The sequence below is a fragment of the Cornus florida genome, unplaced genomic scaffold (genome assembly GCF_030987335.1).
Source record: "Cornus florida cultivar Cherokee Brave unplaced genomic scaffold, ASM3098733v1 CherokeeBrave_3.0.0_Hap2_Chr06, whole genome shotgun sequence".
Lineage (NCBI taxonomy): Eukaryota > Viridiplantae > Streptophyta > Magnoliopsida > Cornales > Cornaceae > Cornus > Cornus florida.
Window position 1 is genome coordinate 15,103,185 of NW_026775576.1, and position 26,285 is coordinate 15,129,469.

The 26,285-nt window shown below is 35.8% G+C and overlaps 1 protein-coding gene across 3 annotated transcripts; it reads right to left on the minus strand.

The window, feature by feature from the left end:
• Positions 1–9,275: 9,275 nt before the first annotated feature.
• On the minus strand, positions 9,276–25,976 carry LOC132311120 (putative pentatricopeptide repeat-containing protein At5g08310, mitochondrial). 3 transcript variants are annotated; one of them, XM_059808857.1, is made up of 4 exons: positions 22,559–25,976; positions 21,824–22,262; positions 20,075–20,171; positions 9,276–9,412 (listed from the first exon to the last, which is right to left on the minus strand). In XM_059808857.1, the coding sequence occupies exon 1, from the start codon at positions 25,439–25,441 to the stop codon at positions 22,886–22,888; it is 2,556 nt and encodes an 851-aa protein (XP_059664840.1). In that variant the 5' UTR covers positions 25,442–25,976; the 3' UTR covers positions 9,276–9,412; positions 20,075–20,171; positions 21,824–22,262; positions 22,559–22,885. The 3 variants fall into 3 exon arrangements, 2 of the variants coding, with proteins under 2 accessions (XP_059664840.1, XP_059664839.1); XR_009482854.1 differs by lacking the exons at positions 21,824–22,262; positions 22,559–25,976 and adding an exon at positions 12,851–13,357 and having other exon boundaries at positions 9,302–9,412; positions 20,075–21,141; XM_059808856.1 differs by lacking the exons at positions 9,276–9,412; positions 20,075–20,171 and adding an exon at positions 21,187–21,679.
• Between the last annotated feature and the right edge of the window lie 309 nt (positions 25,977–26,285).

Genomic DNA, 26,285 nt, shown 5'->3' on the forward strand with positions numbered 1-26,285 from the left:
TGAGCTGATCTCGATCCTCTAACTCAACCAACATAGCTTTCTGTATTACCTCCCCGTAGGTCCTCAATTCCAACACTTAAAATCCAAGGTGTAACCCATCCTGAAACTTCTTCGCCCTGAGCTCTTCGGTAGCTACCATCTCCGGTGCATAGCGGGAAAGAGAAGTGAAGCGTGTCTCATACTCAATGACACTCATCCTGCCCTGATAGAGACCTGTGAACTGCACTCTCATGTCTTGCCTCATAGCCCTCGGAAAGAAACGGTCGAAGAACAATGTCCTGAACTCCTCCCATGTCATCACCTCCACATCGTGGATATTGGTGATGGACCTCCACCAGATATTGGCATCCCCCATGAACATAGAAGCTATCAAGGAGATCCCCAATCGGTCTGTAGGTACTGCCATGCTATCGAGCTTGCTTACCATGAGATCAAGCCATGCCTCCGAAGCAAGCGGATCCATACTCCCTGCAAACTGGTCAATCTTAACCCGCTGTAACTTCATGAAGTAATCTAATGCCTCATTAGCAACTGGTGCCGGTGCTGGTGCCGGTACCGGAATCTGCATCCCCACTATGTGCTAGTAAAACATCGCTTGAATGGACTCTGACATCCCCATAGCCATTCCCTGTGCAATCTGCTCCTCATAAGTCGGCGCTCGTGGTGGATTAGGATCCACGCCACGAGGTCGAGCCCTAGGCCTCCCTGGACCCAGTGCGAGCCTGGTGTCCGCAACCTGCTCCTCAACCAGCTCATACACCCCAATGTGACGAGAACACTCTCCGCGAGTCAAGACCATGGTGCTACACACATAAGGGACAAGGTCAACAACAATGCAAGTCGTTAAGACCTATTGCAACTCACGCCATGAATACACAAGGCAAGTAGTACATAATACAAGCAAGAAATGTATCCAACATACAGTCACGCTAAATATATAAGCATATACAACATTCTAACACCCAACAAGTGTATACAAAATGCTAAGGCATACAAGCATATACAATATACTAAAACAGTTAAGGAACACTCATAAACATGCTACCACATAAGCACGTAAACATGTTATTAAATCAAAACATGTTATCAAGAAATACGTACACATATCAAAGCAAGTTAATAAAAGCATGATATGCACCCAAAACCCGTCGTCCTAAGGTTTTCGAACCTAGGAGCTCTGATACCACCTGTGACTGTCCTAGTTTTTAGGCCAGTGCGTCCTAAGATGAACGGAACGTAAATCCAATGATGAATCCCGAATGTGGAAGCAAAAGGTACTACAATGGTTTTAAGAGATATTACACATCATGTTATATCAACTTACTATCAATGTAGGCCATAATTCCAATTCATGCAATATAGTAATCTACCTATAAGTAATTATAAGTGCCACACACAAGATTTTCATACTAAGTTTTCAATGACATCTACATTACTTAGCATCATAAGTGTAATCTCAAGATATCCATAATAAATCCTCAATGAAATCACAAGTATTAGACAAATTATTGGACAATAACCTACCTATACAATTTAATGATCATATACATGCTTTAATCCACAAATCCTAAGTCAAGCATATAAAATCTCTATTTACATGCTAGTACAAGAATTTAAAAAGCATGTAATCAATATATATCAAGCTCCAATATATATAAAACCCAAAGAGGATAAACATACAAACACCCCTACCTCACAAGAGGATTGTCCCTCTTGAATCCAATGAAAGCAAAGAAATTTTAAGTTTTCCTTCTAGGGTTATGAAGAGAAGGATGAGGCAAGGCTTTTGTATTCCAAGCTCAAGGATCTAAGGCGAGTGGAAGGGCACCAAAATGAAGCTTTAAATCTTGAATCAAGCTTTGCTCCAATGGTGGTCAAGTTAGGGTTTGAGAGGAAAAGATGAAAAATGAATAAAATGAAATCAAACCCTAAGTTAAAGGTGGTGGGATTCTCCACTCACTAAGTACTCTTGCACTACCTCTCTCACACACACTTGTAAAACTTAATCTTGTGCTTACACTTGTCATGAATCTAAGGCTCCTTCCTACACTAAATCCCTAGCCTACACTTGTCATGAATCTAAGCCAACATGTGTTCCACTCCTAAGCCAACAAATGGGTGAATCTCCACCCTCCATGTGTCATCAAACTAAGTCCCCAAGTGATTCCACCACAATGCCAACAAGTGGCTCCATGAGAATGTGGCACTTGTCAAAATTTTCAATAATTGCAAAAAGGTCCTTTTTGAAAATATCTTTCAAAATAAATTACAAAATGGTCCCTAAGACGAAAAATAATTACTTTATTTAATTACGCAAAAACCTCTCAAGTTTAGAGTAATTACTAAAAGTGATGTATTTATACTCTTTACAAGAAAAGTAAATATTTAACATGTTTTTTTACAAAAGTGTAAATGTAGATATCATGGAAATGAAATATCATGGATGTATGCAAAGCAAGAATCAAATCCGAGTGCAAAAAGTGAAGCTATGCAAAGAAAAATGAAAAACAACTAAAGGACGAAATAGGAAAAAGTCGAAAAAAGAAAATTACCAAAAAAGAAAGGAAGTAAAATGACCAGGTCATTACATGGGTAACAATGTATTTGCAAGTGATAATGGCAGATGGGCGCAAGAGCTTCGTCTCTGGTTCGATCCCACTGGGGATTTTCATACCTATGAAATTCTATAGAACCAAGCTAGCATATAGCACTACTTAGCCTTTTATAATCAACCATATTGTATCTTTGATCTATTTGTATATATCTAAGATCAGCATCAAAATCCTCTCCTCTACGTACACTTGCAGAAAAATAATATAGTAAAAAGGATTTGAGTTCATAAAATCAATCAAGATCTCAATATTATTAATTTTGTTTACCATATAAAAGTAACATTAATATTGGTTATTTATATAATTGATTTTAGGTTCTTTGTGGACCAAGCCCCCTATCCACAATACAAATATTGGAGTGTGTTTCCCATGCACATAGAGGCAAGCAACCATATGGAATTCAACTGCTTGGCAAGGAGAAGTGGAACGGAGTGAAGGACCCTTCACAGCCTTCTATCAGGGTTTCGGAATCAATGGGTGTCCCTATCAAAACTCAAACCCTCATATGTGTTTGGGAATCAATGGATCCCCTTATCAGAACTCAAACCCTTACATTTGTGCTACACTTCGAGCTTGCTTTGGAGCGGGGAGGAAAATTGGCAACTCAACCCTCAGCAACAAGCAAGTTTTGAAGATGTTAGAAAGAATTATATGACTAATGATTATTGTTCTCGAAGCTTCAAAAACTATCCAAAATGCTCATGATCGTGTAACAGTTCAATACATAGCTTGTGAATAGTCGGTCTAATTTGCTTTCTTGCTCTGTCGGTCTCTGATGCTTTGGACAAATTCTAGAGTATCTTTTCTTCATAATCAATCATCCACTAGATCCCCGAAGAAATATGAAGTGAGGGTCATTAGACAACAAATCCAACCTCCCCAAAATAAATAATTACAGAGACAAAAATCTAACTACAATGTGATTGACATTCAACATCATATGATTCATAAGGGAAAATCAGAATACCAATAGTAAAGTTCCAATAATTACTGGAAATAACAATAAATGTGGAACAAAAGATGCGAAAGTTGCATCTCTTTAGCATAATAATGTTACACGACTTGCCTGTACCATGGCAGGTGTTATGCAAATGTCTCGGTGCTTCGGCCAGTTATTGGGCAAGTTACATATTATTCTTTGAGTAAGTGAAGATTTTTTCCTATAGAAGAAGTTTCTGATTTTCATCAGGCACGCCTTTCTTGTCTGTCGTTAAATTCATTAGGATCCTCATAGGCAATCCTTCAGGTTGTACTGAGGGCGTCCCGATTAAGTTTCTTGATCATTTTCAAATTGTTGTGCCGCTGAAGCATTCTCGTGATGCATTTAATGGTAAGGTGCCAGAATTAAGAAGACCCTTGCCAAATTTTCAATTATTAAGGGAACAGAGACTATTGCCCATTTCACATATTGTCTACTTCAATAAAAGCAGGCTGCAATACATAAAACTTGATTACCTTCATAAAGTTAAGATACTTCACCAAAAGCTCATCAAATTCATCAGAGATGAAGAACCCACTGCAAGAAAAATGGCTTTTAACAAGGGGCGAAAAACAGTTCTACAATGGGCATGGCCCGTTATGGTATCCCCTATCGTCGTTGACTCAGGGTCTTCTATAAGAGTTTGAGTGCATTGTGGAAGGTGGAACTTTCAACAACGGTTGAAACCGTTATAGAAGGTGTCATTTTCTACGACGGACGTTGCTCCTCTTAGAAATGTAACTTTCCACAGCAATAATTTACCTGTTATAGAAAGTCAAATTTTCTACAACGGTACTTATACCGTTGTAGAAGGTGGAATTTTCTACAACGGACATAGCCCGTCTTAGAAATGTAACTTTCCACAACAAATTTTACCTGTTCTACAAGGGACTTCGCCCGTTGTGAAAAGTGAAATTTTTTTTTTTCCCCCACCCAAAACAAATATATATTATGTCTGTTTTTCATGAGATCCAAAACAAAAACCTGGCCAATAACCATCACTCATCCAACACCTCATTTCACGAATATTACACAACCAAAACTCCACAACAATAACATATTTGATGCATGCAAAAAAATATCTCTAAAGTCTTACAAAATAATAAAAAGGGCAAATCCCACTAATCACAAACAAATAAATTTCAAGATGTCTTATATTCATTAAAGATTTCAATGTACAATTCCATCATTGTTGACATATATATATATATATATACCCACAAAAATTGTAACCTGGCAAGTAGCAATACCCACAAAAAATCAAAATATTAAGGCAATTGCTCACTCTTCTAGGCAACCCAATTGGCCGTCTTGATATCCTCATTGTAGTGCCCGTCATCATATTCTAATACCCTAAGAAGTACACCCAAGTATCCCAAAAGAAGATGATGATCTTGAACCTATAAATAGAGAAAAAAGAATTGGATACAATTAATTAATTTGTTAGAGACAACTAAGGAATGGAAGTAAGTACGTAATGTGCACTTAATATCTAGCATGGTCAGACTATAGAAGAGCAGACAAAATCACATTATAAAATGTCAAAATATGAATTTTAATCTATTAATCCATTTTGCAGAACATTGCCACAAAATTATTTTTGACAACCAATGAGAAAGAAGTCTAAAAAGATAGATTGTCGAACAACTCTTTTGATCATCCACTCAGTCCAAAGCAGATTCCATGTTCACTAAACATATGCAAGTCTCTCCCAATCAGAAAGACCCAGAGAATTGTGAATGGACAGCCACTAATGCATTTGAGATTACACTTAAAATCTTTCACAATGCAAACACCAAGTTTTTAACCTCTCAGGCATGGACCAAACCATGTAAAATCCATAAATCATCACAATCAAAACACAGTTGAGGGAAATGACAAATGAGCAATTCAAATGGTTGATCACAATCCCATGTCTGGAAGGTAAACAAAGGATACCCCAAAATAAATAGATTAATAAATTGAAAATTAACCAACTAAGAAACTTAAGCATGAAAGGATCTGATACTAACTGAAGCATCAACAGCTTTAGAAATTCATTCCCTACCACTATAGTAAAAAAATTAAAAAATACACTCCTACAAAGTTAGGTTCCCAAAAGTGATACTTTGTGGGATTAAGGTAGTATTAACTTACGGGCCAGTGTTATATGTGAATTGGACCAGTACACTAACTTGGTTGACAGTTTCACCATCTTGGTCCATCTTTAGTGACAATAAGCAAATAACAGAAATTGACCACACACCATACTGCTCTAGCCAATAGTTTTCTACTTGAATTGGTGGAGGCCCATGCTACTGAGATGAACATTACAACAGGGATAAGCACCCTAGTAATAGATAAAGACCATTTCGACATCTCTAAACATACCTCTTGATGAGGTAAGAGCAACCTTAATTCACAAAAGAGTCCTTTGTTTAACATGTGCCAGAATATTATTGAAAAGAGACACACTAGAATTAGTCAGTTTGTTTTGCAGGAAATATAATACTTTACACTGAAATGTTTCTTCTAAATGTTGAATCCTGGTCAAAACTATGAGGTTCTATATTGAGAACTTGACACCAACAATATCACCTTTTCACTCATAATTATCACCAACCATTTGGTGTATTTGAGACGCATAAGAGCTTACATGAAGTGACTAATGCACATACACTGCCCCATTCAGCTAATAAATATCTTTTTAACACACCAATTTAAAGAACCAAATTAACATTTTCCTATTTACAAGGGAACTTCTAGTCCAATTCTTACCCATTTAGCCAAATGCTATTGTTTGTTCACACAGCATTCGTACTCGAGCAACAATTGACAAAGAGAGATTCTAACCACCACTTAAACATAAAATTTCAACATGAAATTCATCATTTGAACTAAAAATTTTACAAGGGTTCTAAATCAATATATTATTTCATCAGAAACATGGAAATATAAATTGGCAAATAAAGGGAACCTCCATATAATTCCTAGACCTTGGAAAACACATAGCACTCTGAAACAAACCGTAAATCATGAAGGAGAAAAAACAATGAATGTCCAATCATATAATTCCTAGACCTTGGAAAACACATAGCATTCTGCATTTAATGATGACGAACAGCGTAGGTACGCCTTAATGCATGTAGCACTGCTTTGATTATCATGAAGTTAAAATAAGCTGGCATCATCATAATCATTTTGCCCAGTTTTTATTACTACCATATCCCCATGCTTTATTGTTTCTGCTCTTGTTCTATACAAGTAGCACTAGCCTTTTATCTTGTTCAAATGCTAAAAGTTAATATGATAATATATATATATATATATATATATATATATATATTATAAAGCATGGGGATATGGTAGTAATAAAAACTGGGCAAAATGATTATGATGATGCCAGCTTATTTTAACTTCATGATAATCAAAGCAGTGCTACATGCATTAAGGCGTACCTACGCTTATCATATATATTAAATCCTATCATAATTTTGAACTGTTAATACTCCGATGGATAATCAGAATTGTGAAATTGATTGGCAATATATAGTTCATTCATGAATATTGTCATTTAGTTGACTGGTGGTTATTTTGTTGTTTATTTTATTAAAACGTGCTCCCCTCTGTCAACTCAAATTTTTTCTTTTCCGGGTAAATAGTTAATTTCAAATGTTGATTCTAGAAGTACATGAAGTTACTGATTTGAGTCATTTGACCACCATACTTCTATTCAAAGGAGTCAACCCTGTGGATGCAGCTATGCTAGAGGCGAATGTGAGTGTAGAGGAGATCAAATCATCAGTTTTTAGTATGAGGGCTGACAAAGCACGGGGTTCAAATGAATTGTAATCTTGCAATATTAGAGGTTCAAGCATGTGTGTGAGTCATCAAATAGGGACTAGTTATCTACTCAACAACCACTTCCTAAATCATGAGAGTCAGGACTCAATAATAAAAATGCTATAAAAGAGATCACAACCTCAAGCATCATTTAAGCAAAACGATTGATAGAAAGCAATGCTATAAAAAAAAAAAAATACATACCTCAAGCATCATTTAAGCAAAAACTCAGAAATGCAAGCTTATCCCAAAAGAAGCACACCCAGGTATCCCAAAAGAAGATGAAAATCTTGAACCTGTAAATAGAGAAAAAGTTGGAAGTAGATGATAATCAGGTATCTCTATCTTGTATTTTAATATTTTGGAAGTTCTAAGCAAAAAAAAAAACTTGTCTTCTTTTATTTTTTATATTTTATCTGATACACATATATTTTATTTTTTTTAAACAAAGTTTACAGGGGCATAAACTGGTATCTCGATTCCTTGCATTAACTCAAGCCCAAGCGACAATATTTCTGCTCCATTTGTATACTCTTCTGAAGCTCTACAATTGAAGACTTAAAACTTTTATTTCTTACAAAAATAACAGGTATAATGTTTTAGCTTTTACCGATAAAGCTATTTGTTATTCTAATAACCTGTCATCAAGGTGCATCCAGCCTTTATCCCCCATAGCTCCTTGCTGACTTATTCAATAACTCTAGTAGAAGTTATTGATAAACTATACCAACTTCGTCAAAAAGATCAATTTTGTGATTATTGTTAAATTATTCTATCAAAATTACTTACATTTCTAATAATGATTGACTCATACCAATAATCTCCAGACCATATAATAACTTCTCGCTATTACTATATTAATTATCACGAGACATGCATGCTGGTGATAAAATTGATTATTAAAGGATAAAAAGTTGAATTACTTAACAATTATCACTTGAAAGTGATTTACCTTTTATTGATCCAGCTTTATTGAACATCTAATAGCAAGTCACAACTCAAAAGTTGAACTTAAAAGTTTGAAGTCAAATGGAAAAAAAAGTAATTAAAGCTAGAAACAATTTAGTAATCACATCTTTACAGAACAAATTAAAAAGAGTCACATCAAGACCAATTAAAAAGAGTCACATCAAGGTTTGAAAATTGACAAGAAATCCCATATGATCATAAAATTTGAAATAAGAATATTCTCATGGTCATATTTTATAAACAATGTTTCATAATTAAGAACCAATTACTCAAATGTTTTCAGACTGTTCTATAGCGTCTTTCATTTGACAATTGACAAGAAATCCAACATTTAGACACTTACTTGCACCCAACACATTCACCAGAGTGCATGCATCTTATACATTTTAGATTCCAAGACAACTAATTTTTGGTAAGACGATTAATTACTTCTTACTCGTGAACTTAGAGTTACTAGATGACACGTTTCAATACTAGACTTAACCTATTCTGTTAACAATCACAAATATCAAGCAACATTATTGAAGTTAATTTGCTTGGCTGCAATCAATTTAAGTGACCCAGATAATCAATTGAAATCAACGCCCCAAGTCTTTCTTTAAAACAAACAACAAATAGAAACATATATATAAAACTGTAAGTTTGGATTAACTGATTGGCATGCTTACCACTTTGCCGAGATGCTGCTGCAGGAAGTGCTAGACTTTTGATAGCTGCAATTCCAAAAAGTAAATCAGATTTACTTTAACAAAAAATAAAAAATAAATAAATCAGATAAAAATCAGTAAATATATCACAAAAAACTAGCAGAAACAAACTATCAATTGCGCAAGGAAAAAAATTAGGATGATCCCATCTAAAGAATAGAAGTAACAGCTCCACATACTTTTATTGCATGATGAAGCTCGTAATTGAGAAGGAAAGGGCCAAGGAGCGGAAATGTTATCATTCAAATCACAAAGAAAGCCAATCCCTTGAGATCTGTCAAGTGTTGCATCTGATGGCAAGCTAGGCAAAAGGCATCCAGACTCTAGTACATAAACACAAAAACAGAGGAAATTTAAATACAATCAAATAATGCAAGTTATTTACAAGATATTTAGAGGAATATTTTCTAACAGCTAAATAACATAAATCTAGTTCTGAAGCAAAAAACACTTAACAAGAATTGAGTGTAACTTGAAATCTCAAAATAAAAAATAAAAAACCCGAGTTGAGTCATAGGGTAAATGTAATACAACGTTTTATACATCATACAAAGAGAGGAGTGGGGTAACATTTTTTTTTTTTTTTCCCTCAGTAAAGTGGAAAAATTTTATAGATATATCAAGAATGTACAAGTAAAACAACAAGGGCATCCCCGTGCAAAAGAAAACAAAATTTACAAATAACTATAACTACAACAAGTAGCTACAAGAGATCAAAACAGATAAATAGAATAGGACATTCAAAGAGGTTGTCCCAAAGAGGCTGTCCCAAATCCCCCTAGCTCCATGTCTGAAAGTAATAAAACCTCTCCACATATAGCTTGAGCAATATGTGTAGCATCCCTCTGATGATCATGATGCAATCTCTTATTTCACTCATCCCATAAAAACCACAACATTGTAGCAGCGGGGTAACTTCATTACATATCAAATTCAAAAAGGTTTCTAATCTATTCTTTCAACCTTTTGAATAAATAATCAAATTTCCAGTTATTGTGCGACTATGACAACACGATGGCTAAACGTAACCACCGGACCATTGGCCCAGGTGGTAACAGCTCTCCTACCCAAAGGGGATGTGAGTGGTTTGACCTTATTTGCGAGCTAGAGGATATGCATCTCAGGTACATCCATTAGGAGATATGAAAGGATTAATGTGGATCCCAAAGGACAAATGATTGCTGTACCTATTGTATGTGATTTAAAACAAGAAAGAGGAACCAAACAATCAAATCTACCCTCTTGCACCAGGTCTCCTTAAATACTATTTTGTGTATTTATTGGTCAAGACTATATGAAAAAGATGTAGTCTCCAAAAAACCAACATAAATGAGACATACACTGGGTAATATTTTAGACTTTTTGGTTATATTCAGTGTGAATGCACTTTTGGCTACACAAAAGTTGATATCATACATTCGTGCCCAACACTTTTTACCCATCAGCATAAAAAATGTAAATTTTCCATCCTATATTAATTTGAAATAAGAATATTCTAATGCTCATATTTTATAAACATCAGGTGAACCTTGACATACAAAAATTAACCCTTGGCAATTCACTAACCACCAGCTCGCATAGGAAATTAATATTCCAACAGTTTTATATGCATTCTGTTATCATTTTATAACCTGAGAAAGAGGACCAGCCGATTCAATCTTGTTTCATCAATGGGTCAAAGCAAAAACCATAGTGTCCAATTTCAATATATGACCTGATTCTACTGCTCGGGTCATTCAGATCACCACAGGTCAGCCTGATTATTACTGAAGCTTTACTATTACAATGAGAAAAGATGTGTGCTTCTAACAACTTTGCAAAGGCTTCACATGGTCCAATGGACATTTTGTCACATTTAATATTATATGAAAACCAAGGAAGTTATCCCCTCTTTTATTCCTTTCCTTTTTCTTTTTCTTTTTCGTTTTAGGTGTGTTTGCGGGGTGGGGGAGGGAAGTGGGGGGCTAGGAGTGGAGAGACAGCAAGTCCTAACAAATTGCAAGCATGCCCAGTGCATGAGAATCTTGTGCCTTACAATTCTTCTACTCTTTGAATGGTAAATCAGTAAAGATGCCCAAAACCCATACCTTAGCCAATTCTTCAAGAAGTATTTCCCTCACAAAAGCACCTTGCCAAATTTTCAATCAGATCTACAGTTAGTTTCATGATCTATACTAGTCCACAACTATATATATATATATATATAAAATGAAGAAAGGATTTGCCTGACAACCACCCTGGTATTGTTGTCTTCTACTTGTTTCTTAACCAAAGCCCTCTCTGTTCTAGCACGAAGGGACTGCCATAAGATTATTTCAGGTTCTGAGTAAAATTAGCTGGTGGGACTGGAAATCACAAACCAACATTGTTGGAAAAGAAACATAAAAAGGATCTCATTCCTTAGTATGTCAAAATAATTTTTCAAGAAAACAACTAAATTCTCATGAGCAATCTAGAACATTAAAAATAATTTCAATAATGGTTTGACATGAGATTTAAGATAATGGCAGATGAAAGTACTTCAAAGAAACTAAATATATAAATATATACAAAAAATTGGTTATTTGGAAAGAAGTAAAGCATCTCCTTATCGGAGATAAATCTCAAACCCATGATCGTGACCAATGTTTAGAAACCAAGACCAAACAAGCTGACCACCAAAGTCTTAGCTCGAGTAGGAGAGGTTAAGGGTTCAAGCCCCTATTGGAACATGTGTGTAACTTACCTATTGAGAAAGAAAAAAAAAAAAAAAAACTGTTGATTAAATTCCAGTACTGTGATTTTTATTATCAACTCCTTCACTTTCTTGGACTAAACCAGGATGTCTCAAGAACTATTAATGAAAACAAGAACAGGAGTCACAATAGTAAGAAAAGATATGATGGCTTAATAGTAAAGGAAAATACATGACCCTAGAGGGTGAAGAATATAATGATAACAGACGCTAAGTTCTAATATAACTTGAGAGTAATGCCAATGAAAGTCGGACTCAGTCTCAAATGAATTCCAAGAGTCTTGTTGTATTTGAATAATTCTTTAACATTGCCATCTTGACTGCTATGATAGTAAATCACACTTCGGTTTCATTTCTCCCATCTCTCTCTCTCTCTCCCCCCCTATATATATATGCACTATTCTTATCTCTCCTTATTGCCATTCTTATTCTGGAAATGTAGAGCTGCATTTCATTTCAAGTGTGAGCTATCTTGTTTGTTTATATTCAGAAAGGAGGTCGCTGGTGGTATGTTCACTGGTAATTGGATATTTGGTGTTTAGTATCACATTGAACAAAGAGCCTCTAAGGGAGGAATAAAATGTAAAGTGTCTATCATCTCTCAGATATTTCTTAAATTGAAAAAGAAGACTGCCTTGAGTCAATTATAAATCGATTCAAGAAATCAAAGATTCATCCCCGTATTCTCAATTTCTGCTGCATTTGATTTTATAGTGACTCCCATCTTGTTTTTACATTACATGTCCATTTGTTTGGATATCTGTGTAATACAAAAGAAATAATATATATATATATTGTTTATTTAAATACGAGTGTAACACAAAACCAAACCAAAAAAAAAAAAAAAACTCAAATGAAAAAGATTTTGTTTATTTAGATACGAGTGTAACACAACACAAAAAAAAAAAAAAAAAAAAAAAAAAAAAAAAAAAAATTACAGAGACAGGAATTTAATTTTAGAGACAGAGACTCTACAAATTGCTAAGGGAACGCAGAGATGATCAAAGAGGAAGTTAAGAAATAGTACCTGTGTGAGAGAGGCTTAGACTAATCCACCATGCTATGAAAGATGAAAATAAGAAGAAAATTAATGAGAGTTCAGAAGAGGAAGAGAGGAGAAGAACAGAGATGAACCAAATATATATATATACATATTCAGAGAAGAACAGAGATGAACCAAGAACAGAGATCAACATGCGTACCTGGGTTATTTTCCTTGAAGGTGAAACTCGCGAAATTTGGGCTTAGAGAATTAGGGCTTCGTGTAGGGACGGAGCCAGGATTCCAAAGTAGGCAGGACTAAAGGTAAAAAAATTTGAAGAGCACAATAATTCTTATGACAAAAATATGTTATATATATTTAAAAATAACAAATAAAAAATAAAAAAACGATGATGTTCTCATATATCAAATCAACTACATCATATGCAGCAAGTAACCTACTGAAGATGAACCTAAGTTATTGAAGATGAACCCACCGAATCTATATCAATATCTTTAGCAAGTTCTCTTTCAATGTTGAGAATCATGCAATCTGCAAGAAATTCATTAGTGTTAGAATGTTTTATATATATATATATATATATATATATATAAGTGTTGGGCCATTATGTAATTACAGAAAGTTGATAGGGGCCCTTGTGTAGTTAAGTAAGACTTGTACTCTTTATATAAGCCTTGTACACTTTATTAGGTTTTTAGTATGATGAATATATACAAGTCTGAAACTTCTCTCTCTCTCTCATATATATAACTGTGAACATGGTATTAGAGCGTACGATCATGGGAGTGAGAATCTGTAATTGTCGTATTGTATAAGATTTGAATTGCAGTTGTGGTGTTGGTGATCTCTACCATCGGTTCCTTGTTTGTCGTCATTAGCAGCGGCTTGTTCATCATCGTCAGATCTGCAGCGTCGTCAGATCTAGGAGTTGTTCGTCGTCGTCTCTGCCGTGTTCGTCGTCGCCGGCAGCTTCTCTTTGGTTGCCAGCGAGCTCGCCGACCTCTGCAATCTTGATTTGCAGAGGTGAGGTTCATCTCTGTTGGCCGGAAGTTGCAACGATCGCTGCTTATTGATTCGGCCGTTACTTGTGATTGGGTCACCGTCGTCGCCGCCGCGTTATTCCCCGGCGTCTGTGAAGGTGTGAAGAAGAAGACCTCTGTTTGGCTACACGGTTATAGCTACTTCAACCCTGGTTTGCTAAACCTGGATAGCCCAGGTTAGTCCAACCCGTTTGACCAGGTCCGTTGACCAGATCCAACCCGGTTCCAAATCCGACCCGTTTTCCAAGTTCGGCCAGAATACAGAATCTGTTTTTTTTTTTTTTTTTTTTTTTTTTTTTTTTTTTTTTTTTCTGTTTTTCTTCTCTGTTTTGCTGGATTCAACATGGCATCTAGTTCAAATTTACTTTCACCCACAAACAGTCTTAATTCTCCCATGACTTCAGTTAAACTCAATGGGAAGAATTACATATTGTGGGCTAAATCTGTTGCCATTTTCCTCAAAGGCAGAGGTCGTGGTTCTCATTTGACTAAAAAGAAACCCAAGGCAACTGATGCCTCCTTTGATGCATGGGAAAAGGAAGATGCTCAGATCATCTTTATGATGATAAACAGTATTGAACCCCAAAGTAGTTCAACTCTACTTTATTTGGATACTGTCAAGGAGATATGGGACAGATTGCAGCAATTGTATTCTGGGACAGGTAATATCACTCATGTTTATGAGCTCTGTAAGCAGTACTTCAATCTTGAACAAGGTACTCAAAGTATAGAAGAGTATTATTCTAAAGTTATGGGAGCCTGTGAAGAGCTGAATATATATCAGCCCATTACAGGTGATGTTCGTAATATGCAACAACAGCGTGCGGACTTTAATGTTGTCCGTTTTCTAACTGGTTTATCATCAGCATATGAGCCTTTTCGTGCACAGATTATGAGCAATCCAACACTTCCATCTCTTGCTGAGGTGTTTTCTAGACTTCAGCGTGCTACACTTGCAAGTGATACCTCAAATTTGAATACTGGACAGAGTGGTGAGCGTTCAGCATTAGTGGTTTCAAAGGGTGAACATAATACTTACCGTGGAGGTCGTGGGGGACGCTCCACACATGGTGGTCGTGATTCACGTGGAGGACATGGCTGTGGCAGGGAATTCAGAAAGTGTACCCATTGTGGTCTTTCTAATCATACTGTGAACTTTTGTTAGAATCTTCATGGGAAACCATCTAGTTATGCCAATCAAGCTTCCTCTTCTCCGAATGATGTTGCTACTGGATCGCACAACGTAGCTGAATCAGATACAGTTCCTATTCCACGGGATGAGTATACTTAGTTTTTGTCTTATAAGCAAGAATCTAATTCATCTTCCACGGCTACTTTTGCCCAGTCAGGTACTGCACACACATATCTATCGTCTTCCACTCGCAGTCCTTGGATCATAGACACTGGAGCATCTGATCATATGACCGGATGTTCTTCTCTTCTATCTGATTTTCATTCTATACATCCTTCTCAAAGTGTTACTCTTGCTAATGGTTCATCCACTCAGGTTTCAGGTTTGGGGACAACTCAACTTAGTGATTCATTGTCTCTCTCGCCTGTTTTACATGTTCCGCGGTTTCCCTTTAATTTAATGTCTATCAGTAAGCTTACTAAATCTCTCCAGTGCTCTGTTACATTTGATCCTACTTCTTGTGTGTTTCAGGATCTCAAAATGAAGAAGACGATTGGTACGGGGCATGAAGCTGGTGGCTTATATTATTTTGATTTCGAACCTTCTCCTGTGGCTCTTCAGTCTTCTCCATCTCCATTCCAGTGGCACTGTCGCCTTGGTCACCCGTCAGTTCAAGTTTTGAAGCATCAAGTTCCTAGTCTTAGTCATTTGAAATTCTTGTCATATGAAGTTTGTTAACTTAGTAAGCACCATTGCGTGTCTCTAGTCCTTTTCATTTGGTTCATTCAGATGTATGGGGTCCAATAAAACATTTTTCAACCAATAAATTTCATTATTTTGTGACATTTGTGGATGATTATTCTCGCCTGACTTTGTTGTTTTTAATGAAAGATCGTTCTGAATTATTTTTAATTTTTCAAAAATTTCACAAAGAAATCAAAACTCAGTTTGGATGTCCAATTCGTATTCTACGTTCTGATAATGAATATTCTTCAACTCCATTTGATGGGTGTTTCACCAGCGCACTAAAGCTTGCTTCATATTTCTTGTGGTGTATGTAGATGATATTGTGATCACAGGTGATGATTCTGAAAGCATTGCTAAGTTGAAGTTGTTTCTGCAATATCAATTCCACACTAAAAACTTGGGTAAACTTAGGTATTTCTTGGGCATTGAAGTTGCTAGATCCAAGAAGGGTATAAGTTTATCCCAACGCAAATATGTGTTGGATTTATTAGAAGAACAAGTATGTTGGGTGGTCATCCGGTTGATACTCCTATGGATTCAAATACAAAACTTGTATCTGATGAGGGTGATCTATTTAATGACCCGGGCAGGTTTCGTCGCCTTGTTGGGAAATTAATTTATCTTACTATCACTCGACCTGATATTTCATATGCAGTCAGTGTTGTAAGTCACTTCATGGGAGTTCCTAGAATGCCACATTGGATTGCTGTTCTTCGGATTATACGATATCTCAAGAAAGCTCCAGGTTTAGGGTTACTATATAAATCAAATGGTCATCTCAGGGTGGAAGGTTTTACGGATGCTGACTGGGCTGGTTCTCCTTCATATAGGAGATCTACTACAGGCTATTGCACATTTGTAGGAGGAAATCTTGTTACATGGCAAAGTAAAAAGCAGACAATGGTAGCTTAATCTAGTGCTGAAGCTGAATATAGGGCAATGGCCCATACCACTAGTGAGTTGACATGGATACAACATTTTCTAAAAGAACTTGGGTTAATAGTTGGGGCTCCTACTCCATTGTTCTGTGATAATCAAGTAGCAGTTCACATTGCATCAAATCCTGTGTTTCATGAGAGGACCAAACATATTGAAGTTGATTGTTACTTCATTCGGGAAAAAATATTAAGTGGGAGCATCTCTACTCCATTTGTGAAGTCTGAAGATCAATTAGCTGATATGTTTACCAAAGCATTGGGTCATAACCGGTTAAGAACTATCTGTTCCAAGCTGGGATTATTTGATATATATTCTCCAGCTTGAGTGGGAGTGTTAGAATGTTATATATATATATATAAATATAAGTGTTGGGCCATTATGTAATTACAGAAAGTTGATAGGGGCCCTTGTATAGTTAAGTAAGACTTGTACTCTTTATATAAGCCTTGTACACTTTATTAGGTTTTTAGTATGATGAATATATACAAGTCTGAAACTTCTCTCTCTCTCTCATATATATAACTGTGAACAATCAGCCATCTTGTTGCGAAGTTTAGTTTTGACACGCTTCATTGCCGAAAAAGCTCGTTCTATTGTTGCTATAGAAACAAGAAGAGTCAATATGAGACGAATCAATCTATCAATCAGATAATAAGTTTCTCTCTTTCTTGTTTCAGCTAGCATTTTGCATAAATCAGAAATGGTGGACAAATTCTGAAAACTCGGATGATGGAGTACATCAATCTTATAATGTTCCAACTGACTTTTCAAAGCATGCATCTCATCTTGAAAATCCTTAGGACAAAATTTCCCTGCAAGATCGCAAATATCATCAACTTTAAATGATTTATAAGCATCTTTAGGATCCAAAGCTGTGCCAAGAATAAGGAGTTCCACTGTACTTTCAGAGAATCTATGATTTAACTCCATCAATTGAAAATATACAGCAGCATTGAAAATATCAACTTGATAGTGATGATTAAATGTAATACTATTATTTTGTTGACAAAAACGACTTGTACCCACCATATAAGAAGCACTCATATTAGGTACTACAATGTCATGTTCTTTACAAAATGATTCCACATTTTGAAAGAAAGTATGCCACCCATTTTCTCTCAAATTTTGAAGGAGTGCATTCGTACTTAAAACTAGATTCATAGCATTTACAATGTCTTGAGTTTTTCGTTGCAATGCTTGACAAAGTATATCAGTAACTCCCATCATCTCACGCAACAAATGCAAGATAAATACAAATTCAAATGAAAGCATTGCAAGATAAACACCTTTTGCTTCCCCACATATAGAATTAGTTGGTCCATTCTTTGAAAGATTTTCAATAATTACACGAAATGGACCAAATAAGTCTATCAAGCTACTAACAGAACCAAAATGAGAGCTCCATCGAGTGGCACCTGCTCATTGCAAAGTCTTAATCTGATTAGCTCCTTTACCACTCTCAAGTTCACCAGTAGCCAACTTATTAGTAGATAAAATCACTTGAGCTGATTGTAACTCGCTATGACGCTTAGGAGAAGCACTGACAAGATTGACAATAGAATTCAACTTTGAAAAGAATAGCCATATATCTTGCACATCTTTGGATGCAGCAACTAATACTAGTTGTAGTTGGTGAGCAAAGCAGTGTACATAATATGCATATGGACATTCTTTAAGAAACAACGCTTGTAATCCATTCCACGCCCCACGCATATTGCTTGCTCCATCATACCCTTGGCCTCGCATATTATCAATTTGGAGATCATAAAGAGTAAGGACATCTGATATTTCTTTTTTAAGAGTTAAGGCAGAGGTGTCTTTAACGCCTACAACTCCAAAAAATCGTTCTTTAAGCAAACCATTCTTATCAACAAATCTCAATACAATGGCCATTTGCTCAGTATTAGACAAATCTTATGCTCCATCAACCAAAATACAAAATTTTGCATCCCCAACTTCTTTACGAATCTTACGTCTCACCCTATTGCCAAGAATATGTAAAACCTCTTTTTGAACCATCGGCTAGAGGTACTTTGCATTTTTTGGTGCATTCTCTAAGACAACTTTAGCAACTTTGTCATTTAACTTTGCTAAATGCTTTATGAATTCAATAAAGTTGCCACGATTCAAAGATTCAACGGATTCATCGTGACCTCTAAATGCACATGTTTGGAATGCAAGCCACCGAACACTTTCAATTGTTGTCTTAAGGCGTAATCGATTCTTTTCCACCACATCTCTAGATGATACATTCAACACTCTGTCAATATGTTGCAAAGGATTCATTAAAGCATCTGAAGCTCTTACGGCACACAAGTGAAATGAATTAGGACCTCCCACATGTTGCAAAAGAGCACACCTAGGTCCATCATTAACCCTTTTCCAACTATTAAACTCCTCGATAGTAAAAGCAGGATGAGATGGTGGATTAGTTTCAAAGAGAAAACATGGCAAACAATATGCTTTATTTTTCTTAGGAGAATACTCAATCCAAGTGAATTTTTCATACCAATTACTTTGAAATCGACGAGATTGAGTTCTATCTTGAGTGGAAGGAAACACATGGAGATTTGGTTGATAAGGTCCCCTTAAGATATAATTTGTCGAAGCTCATCACGTTCATTAACGGGGTGTTTCCATATTTGAAGACGCAAGCCAGGATCTTGTATAAAAGACATATCATCAACCTCCGTCTGCTCAACTCTTGGAATTTTTGAAGGAGGCTCTTGTTGCTGCTCATTAGAGCTTGTAGTCTTAGGACAGGTACTTGTACTCGTAGAAGCTGCCCCAATTTCTGATTTATCATCTTTCCGTTTATAAAACGAAAACAAATTTTTCATCTTGAGGGTGGAAAATTCCTATCTTGTAGTGCTTCAACAAACAAAAATAAAGGGCATGCCTAATTGCCTATCACCTATAGAGCTGATAGCAGGAAAAAGAAAAAAAAAAAATTTATTGAGGTATGTGTATTGTCAAAGAAATGAGAAAGTTTTATTGGAATTTTATTTCAACTCACTCTTACACACACACATACAAACAAACAAATATATGTAAACAAATTTATATATACAAACTTTATTTACAGGAAAAAGGTATGTTTACAGTATATTCATATAAATTAAGGGTTTCAAAACAATGTCATACATTCCTAGACTCATTTATATAAATGGTGAGAGATAAAAATGTTAAACAAAAACAGAAGAGAACAAAACTTCAAACACATCAACAATAGAAAAGGGATTTTTTTTTTTTTTTTGGTAAATAAAAACTTAAAAAGGGGTTTTTATTTTGCTTGAAATTAATTTCTGTTATTAGAAAGAAAATGAAAACCAACTATGCATCACTCCTACAAAGCACACCAGAACTAGAATGATGAAAATTAAAAATCACCTGTAATTTGTAAATGGAATTTCCACCGCGTGGCGTGTGTTGAGATGAAGATGAAGAGGAAGAGTAGTTTCCAGTTTCCACCATCCCCTGCTGGAGCCTGAATCATGGCCACTACAAAAATGAATTTCAATAGATGTACTATACATGTGTGATAAAAACTCAAACCCATTTACTTTCTTCAAAAACCCATTTACTTTCTTTTTTATTTTATTATTTAGTTTTCTATTCATCATTGACTAAGACAAACAACGGCGCATTCAAACTACACAAATAAAAATTCAAACCCATTTACTTCCTTTTTTTATTTTATTATTTAGTTTTCTACACAAACTACATAACACTCAGAGACCCAACAAACAACAAAAATAAATTTGTAAATGATTTTTTTTTTTTTTTCCATGCCATTGAATAGATTATATATCTCCTTCTCCGGCTTTAATTATATAAAGTTACAGGATCCAACTGGTGTCTGCCTTACATGGTATCTGCCAGTCCAAGGAAATAGAATAGTCAATTGTGTTATACATATTCATTATTGTAAATATAATTTTTCATATCTTGCTTTGCATTCGTTCCAACATATTCCTTTTAAGTTAGTAAACATATTTTTCAATAACTTGCCTCATGTCTCTTTTACTTTTAGCTTGAACCCAACAAACAACACAAATAAATAAGTGTTATGCAAACTGGGTATTAAATTATTAATTACTAAATCCTCCATTTTCCAAGAACAAACCCTAGATTTGATTAAAAAAGTAATAATAATAATAATAAATAAATAAAACCAACACTAACAGAGCATTCAAATTTCAAACTACACAAATGCATTTGCAAATGAATTTTTTTTTTTCCATGTCATTGAATCATGAAACCCTAGATTAAAGTACTTGAAACCCTAGATTAAAGTATGCAAATATTAATACACACACACACGCACACACACACACATATATATATATATATTTGAAAGATAGATTTAATATGCACAATTTCATATACAAATTCATATATATATATATAAATGTATATAGATGCATCAACAATTTAAATTTGAGCACATAGTAAGGGCTCACTCAAGTGGGTAAATCATGGGATTTAGGTTCTTGTTTAGCCTTCAACATCATCCTCTATACTGGTGTTTCATTCCACCCAAATACCCAATAAAGAGTCTCGGCTGAGCGTGTATATGTTTCCAGAATCTGTATTTGCCTTGAATAGTTAGGTACTTAGGTCTTCTTCTAGGATTAGTTTTGGTTTGCTGGGCTAGTGGGCTGGCCCGGCTGGGCCATTTACCATGGATTGGGCAACTTAGGTTGGGCTACAGCTGGTAGGAAGTAGTAGTAGTAAAAAAAAAAATTTTTTTTGACCTGGGTTGCAGCCCAGGTTAGCCCACAAAGGGCTACGCCCATGGTTTCGAGTGCATTTTGGTTGATGGATCAATGTGTGCCAATTTGGGAGGAATAGGAATGGTATTTTTCTTGTAATGACCGTCTATCATATAACTTCAGGTTGGATTTTTCATGTTATAGTAACTCTCATACAAATCACGAGGAGCCCTAGTAGTAAACTGACTCCATGCAAAAGAGCGTTCTTGTAACTGAAGTCCTGTTTAACCAAACAAAAACAAAAATAAAAAGTACATCGGATGAAGAGAAATTTACTACAAAAATTTTACTAAATTTATCCACAAAATTCACTAGTGTCCTGCAAGTCCAAGCAAAGGGTAAGCACAGAGATATAAAAAATTACCATGGCAAGAGAGTGGTATTCTGTGTGATCCTTAGCCATATAGGTTTCACATCATTCTAAAGCTCCCACTCGTAAGTTGTTTCCTTCACTTTCTTTGCCTTGGGTTTCTTTTCGCCATCTTCATCTTCCCCTTCTGCCTCAGTTCCTATTATATCTGTGTTCGCTACACTGCCATAGACCATGGGAAGAAGCAAACCTGTGGTAATCTACTTGCAAACTGATGAGCATTCTCCAATCCATCGGTAATGTTGACATCGAATGCATCACTGACAACACTGGTTCCCTGAGCCACTACTGCCATTAGCTGCCTCAACCACCTGATTTTAAACTTCTGAATTTCAAATCCATCTAGTATGATCTGAACACTGTATAGTTCATAATACCTCTGTAGCAAGGAAATAGCAGTTGATTTTCCACTTCCTCCCACATGAGCCACAGTCTGAGAATTGAGACACAAATTATCACTTTTATCAAGTTCAGAGCTGATTAGTTTGAACTTTGAACAAATTATCACCTTTAAAAAAAAGAGCTGCACTGGAAATATAGCAGGAGCTTAACTGTCCCACGTCATAAATTATATGTTGATGAGAATTATTTGTTGTTGCATATTTTATACTCAAATAAAAAATCAAGAAATAATATTTATCATCTATATAGAATGAACATGGAACTACAATAATATTCACTATTTAGCTGTATGTTAGCCATACTAGTAATTGAAAGTTTAAGGCTTACCATAATTGAAGCAGACAGAAAAAAAAGAGTTGCAAAGAACTTGAATATATGGCCTTGATAGATGGTTAAACTGACATTCCGTATTTCTATGCCCCCTTTAAAAAATCACAAGAAGTTTTCCAGAATAAGAGAATGAATCCACCCCTTGATTTTCAATTGAGAATAACAAAGTAGGAAATTACATCCCCCTTGAACCCCCTGGCAGAAGGCAGATGGAGTATTGGACTGAATGGAGGACTTGATTCGAATGGCTTCACATAGAAGATGAAGACATTCTGAAATTACCCCAGCCTCTGACGTGACTAGCTGACAGAAAGGACCCCTTGATTAGGCTATGGGCTCAAGTCCATCTTCACTTCCAACATCTGAAATACAAAGATTTTTCAAAATACTGCTCTCTGCAATAAGATTCTTAACATTCGTTTTAGTCCTGGCATCTTCAGATAGTTTAAGTATTGCATCTTTTAGAATTAAATGGTTCTTATCAACCGAGTCCGGAAAAGTTCCATTGTGAACCATCTTTCTCAATAACTCAAAAGCCAAGGGTGCATTTAAGTTAGACAGGAAGGCATTTATCAATGCAACATAGACAATAGTGTCGGGTGTCATCTCCTTGCCTTCCATCTTCTGCAAGTATACTAGAGCTGTACCTGGCTTCCCACACTTGCAAAGGCCACAAATTAGAGCCATAAAGGCAATTCTGTTTGGAGAACAACACTTTCTCTCCATTTCATTCCAATGCTTGAGAGCATCATTTGGCCTTCCAGCATTGCATAAACCATCTATTAAAGTTGCATAAGTGATGACATTAGGCTTCCGTTCTTCCTTAACCATCCTTGAAAGACAAAGAATGGCATTGTCAATATCACCAGTTTTGCACCATCCATCAATGAGTATATTGTAGGTAACAACTGAGGGAACAAGCCCCTTCTCCAGCATATCAGTCAAAAAGTCCTGGGCTTCAGATATTCTTTTGACCTTACAAAGTCCATTTATTAGAGTGTTATAAGCAACTACATCAGGACAATACCCACGAGCACAAATGTCTCGGAATAGCTCTAAAGCTCGATCCACTTTGTGGATCTTGAAAAACCCATCAAGAGCTGCAGTATAAGCAATTATGTCAGGGAGGAAACCTTCTTGAACCATACCAGCAAGAAAGTCAAAAGCTTCAACTGCCCTCCCATGTTTGCATAGCTTCTTAACAAGCAATGTAGAATGCTTTATCCATGGTTCATGCCCATGAGCACGCATCTCCCTTACCACATCAAGGGCTCCTATAACATCCTCTCTTCTACAAGTGCACCAAAATATGGAGTTATGGGTAAAAGGTGTTGGCCTAAATCCCAACTCCTTCATCTCTTTTAGAAGTTCATAGCATTCCTCTACTCTATTTGAATTGCTCAAACCATCAATTAAATTATTATAAAGTAACAGACTTTTTCTACAACCAATTTGATCCATATCTCGGAAGAGTCCTAGGGCTACATCCAACTTACCAGTCCTGCACAATGCATCAATGACTATTCTGAAAGAATTGGTATCTGGACTAGCAAATTCCTTAACCATGAAGAGCTTGTCCACATCAGAATCAGCAATAAATCTATCCCCACTCATTGCCTGTAGCAGATGACATGCTTTATCAATGAACCCATTATTAATAAGACCATTCAAAACAGAATTATACAGCAAAGTCATAGTTTTCGGGTCCAGACCCTTGGGCCGATACTTGATTAATGATGATACAAGCTTTGTAAGCATTTCAATATCAGGATGGATTCCCTGGTATACCATCTCTGTGTACAAAAATAAAGCTTTTTGAAGCTCTTTGTTCTTGCAGAACCCTCCAATCAGCACGTCAAAAAGTGAAATGTCTGGAGTGAAACCACACTTGCGCATTTTATCAAACAACTGGAGGGCCTTATCGACCCTGGACTCCCTTACAAACCCATGTATTAAAACACAAAATGTCTTTTGGTTCAAGTAAATATTGAGATCTTCCATCTTCCGAATCAACTCAAAAGCCTTATCCACCTTACCCCACTTGGTGAAAGAGAGCACCAAGATAGACAAAACATGAGAATCGAGCAAACCCTTCTCGCGCAACTGATTGAATACTTGCAAAGCTTTATCAGACTTGCCGGCATTGCAGTAACACTGCAAGAGCGGTGTCAATGTGTACTTATCGAGTACCCACCCTGAATTACTACGCATCTCTTTCAACCTCATCTCAATTAAATCAACATACCCAGACTTAGAGATAGCCTCCAACAGACAGTTATAGGTATAATTATTTGGAATGCAAAGACCCGTCCTTTTGACTTGATCAAAGAGCACATTGGCTTCTTGAATCAAGCCTTGACGACCCAAACACCTAATAAAGAATCCCAATGCCCCGGGGGTGAAGAAACAATGAGAATTCACTATATCTGAGGCTAAAACCTTCAGTAGGGCATTTTGACGAGCATGTGATAGGATGGAAGCCATGACATTGTAAGTATAACAATTATGCTTATACCCACATTGATTTGAAGCCCAATTAAAGAACATGTGAGCTATTTCCCAACTCTTTATACCTGCCAACACAGATTCAACAATTTTGGTAGTGAGTTTTATTCCATAGTCCCTCAGTTCTTGGGTATCTGCGCTAAAGGGTCTTGTCTCGGTGAAGATGGAAATGAGACCATCAGCGATCTTAGAATCATCTGAATAAGAAGAAGAAGAAGAAGAAGAAGAAGATCGGTAGTGATGCGTTTGGGTACCGCAAATGAGTCGACGAAATGGTGAGTTGGGTGTGTGGAAGCAAGAGCAGAGCTGAATCTGATGACAGGGTTTCATTGATTTCAATAGAAAATGCGTTTTGCTGATTCTAGGTAATGCCATGTTACAACAGGATTCTCAGCTCTCCCTGTACTATAATTGGAAGGAAGTTGAAAATCAACCTCTTGATTGTATTTTTCTTGGAATAATGTGCGTCACTTACTCGCGTCATGTGTTTTTTTTTTTGTTTTTTTTTTTTTTCGGGATAAATTGAACCGACACGCCCTTTAAGATTTTGTTGAAGACCACTTAAAGGATAGTCAATAATTTATTTTACATTGACACTTCTTTTAAGTTTCAAAAATGTTCATTGACATCACTTTCAAACCTCTAAAATTATGTAAAATTACCTTTTAACTTTTTGACTTATTAACAACTCTATTTAAATTATAAAATTACAAATTTAACATCATAATTAAATTTAATGGATCAAACCAACCTCCTCTTCATCTCTTTTATACATATAGATATGGTTTATATATAATAAAACTTATACCACCATAACTACCACCACAACATAAAAATAAAAAATAAAAATAAAAATTTAAATTATTTTTTAAATAGTGAGATAACTGTACACCATCATAACACGTTATGATCCAAATCCATTGGATCCGAATCGTTAATCGGGTTCTTACTCGAACCTGACGTCATGCAAGAGTATTATGGTCATTTTTCATTAAATTAATACTTTAAGGCCCAACGAGGGCAAAATGGTCATTTAACACAATCATGATAGTTTAAGACCTAAAAAGGGTAAAATAGTCATTTATTAAAGTCATCCTTTGATTAGGATGAAGTTCGGGGTTAATATGGTCATTTTCGTGGTTAAAATATAATTAAAGTATTTTACTGGGTAACATGGTATGTACTAGCAACATTAAATGGGTGGTGAAGGGAAAAGGGG

Bases quoted from the DNA above. Each gene is read 5' to 3' on its own strand.
- LOC132311120 (XM_059808857.1), bottom strand. From the start codon at position 25,441: ATGGCATTACCTAGAATCAGCAAAACGCATTTTCTATTGAAATCAATG.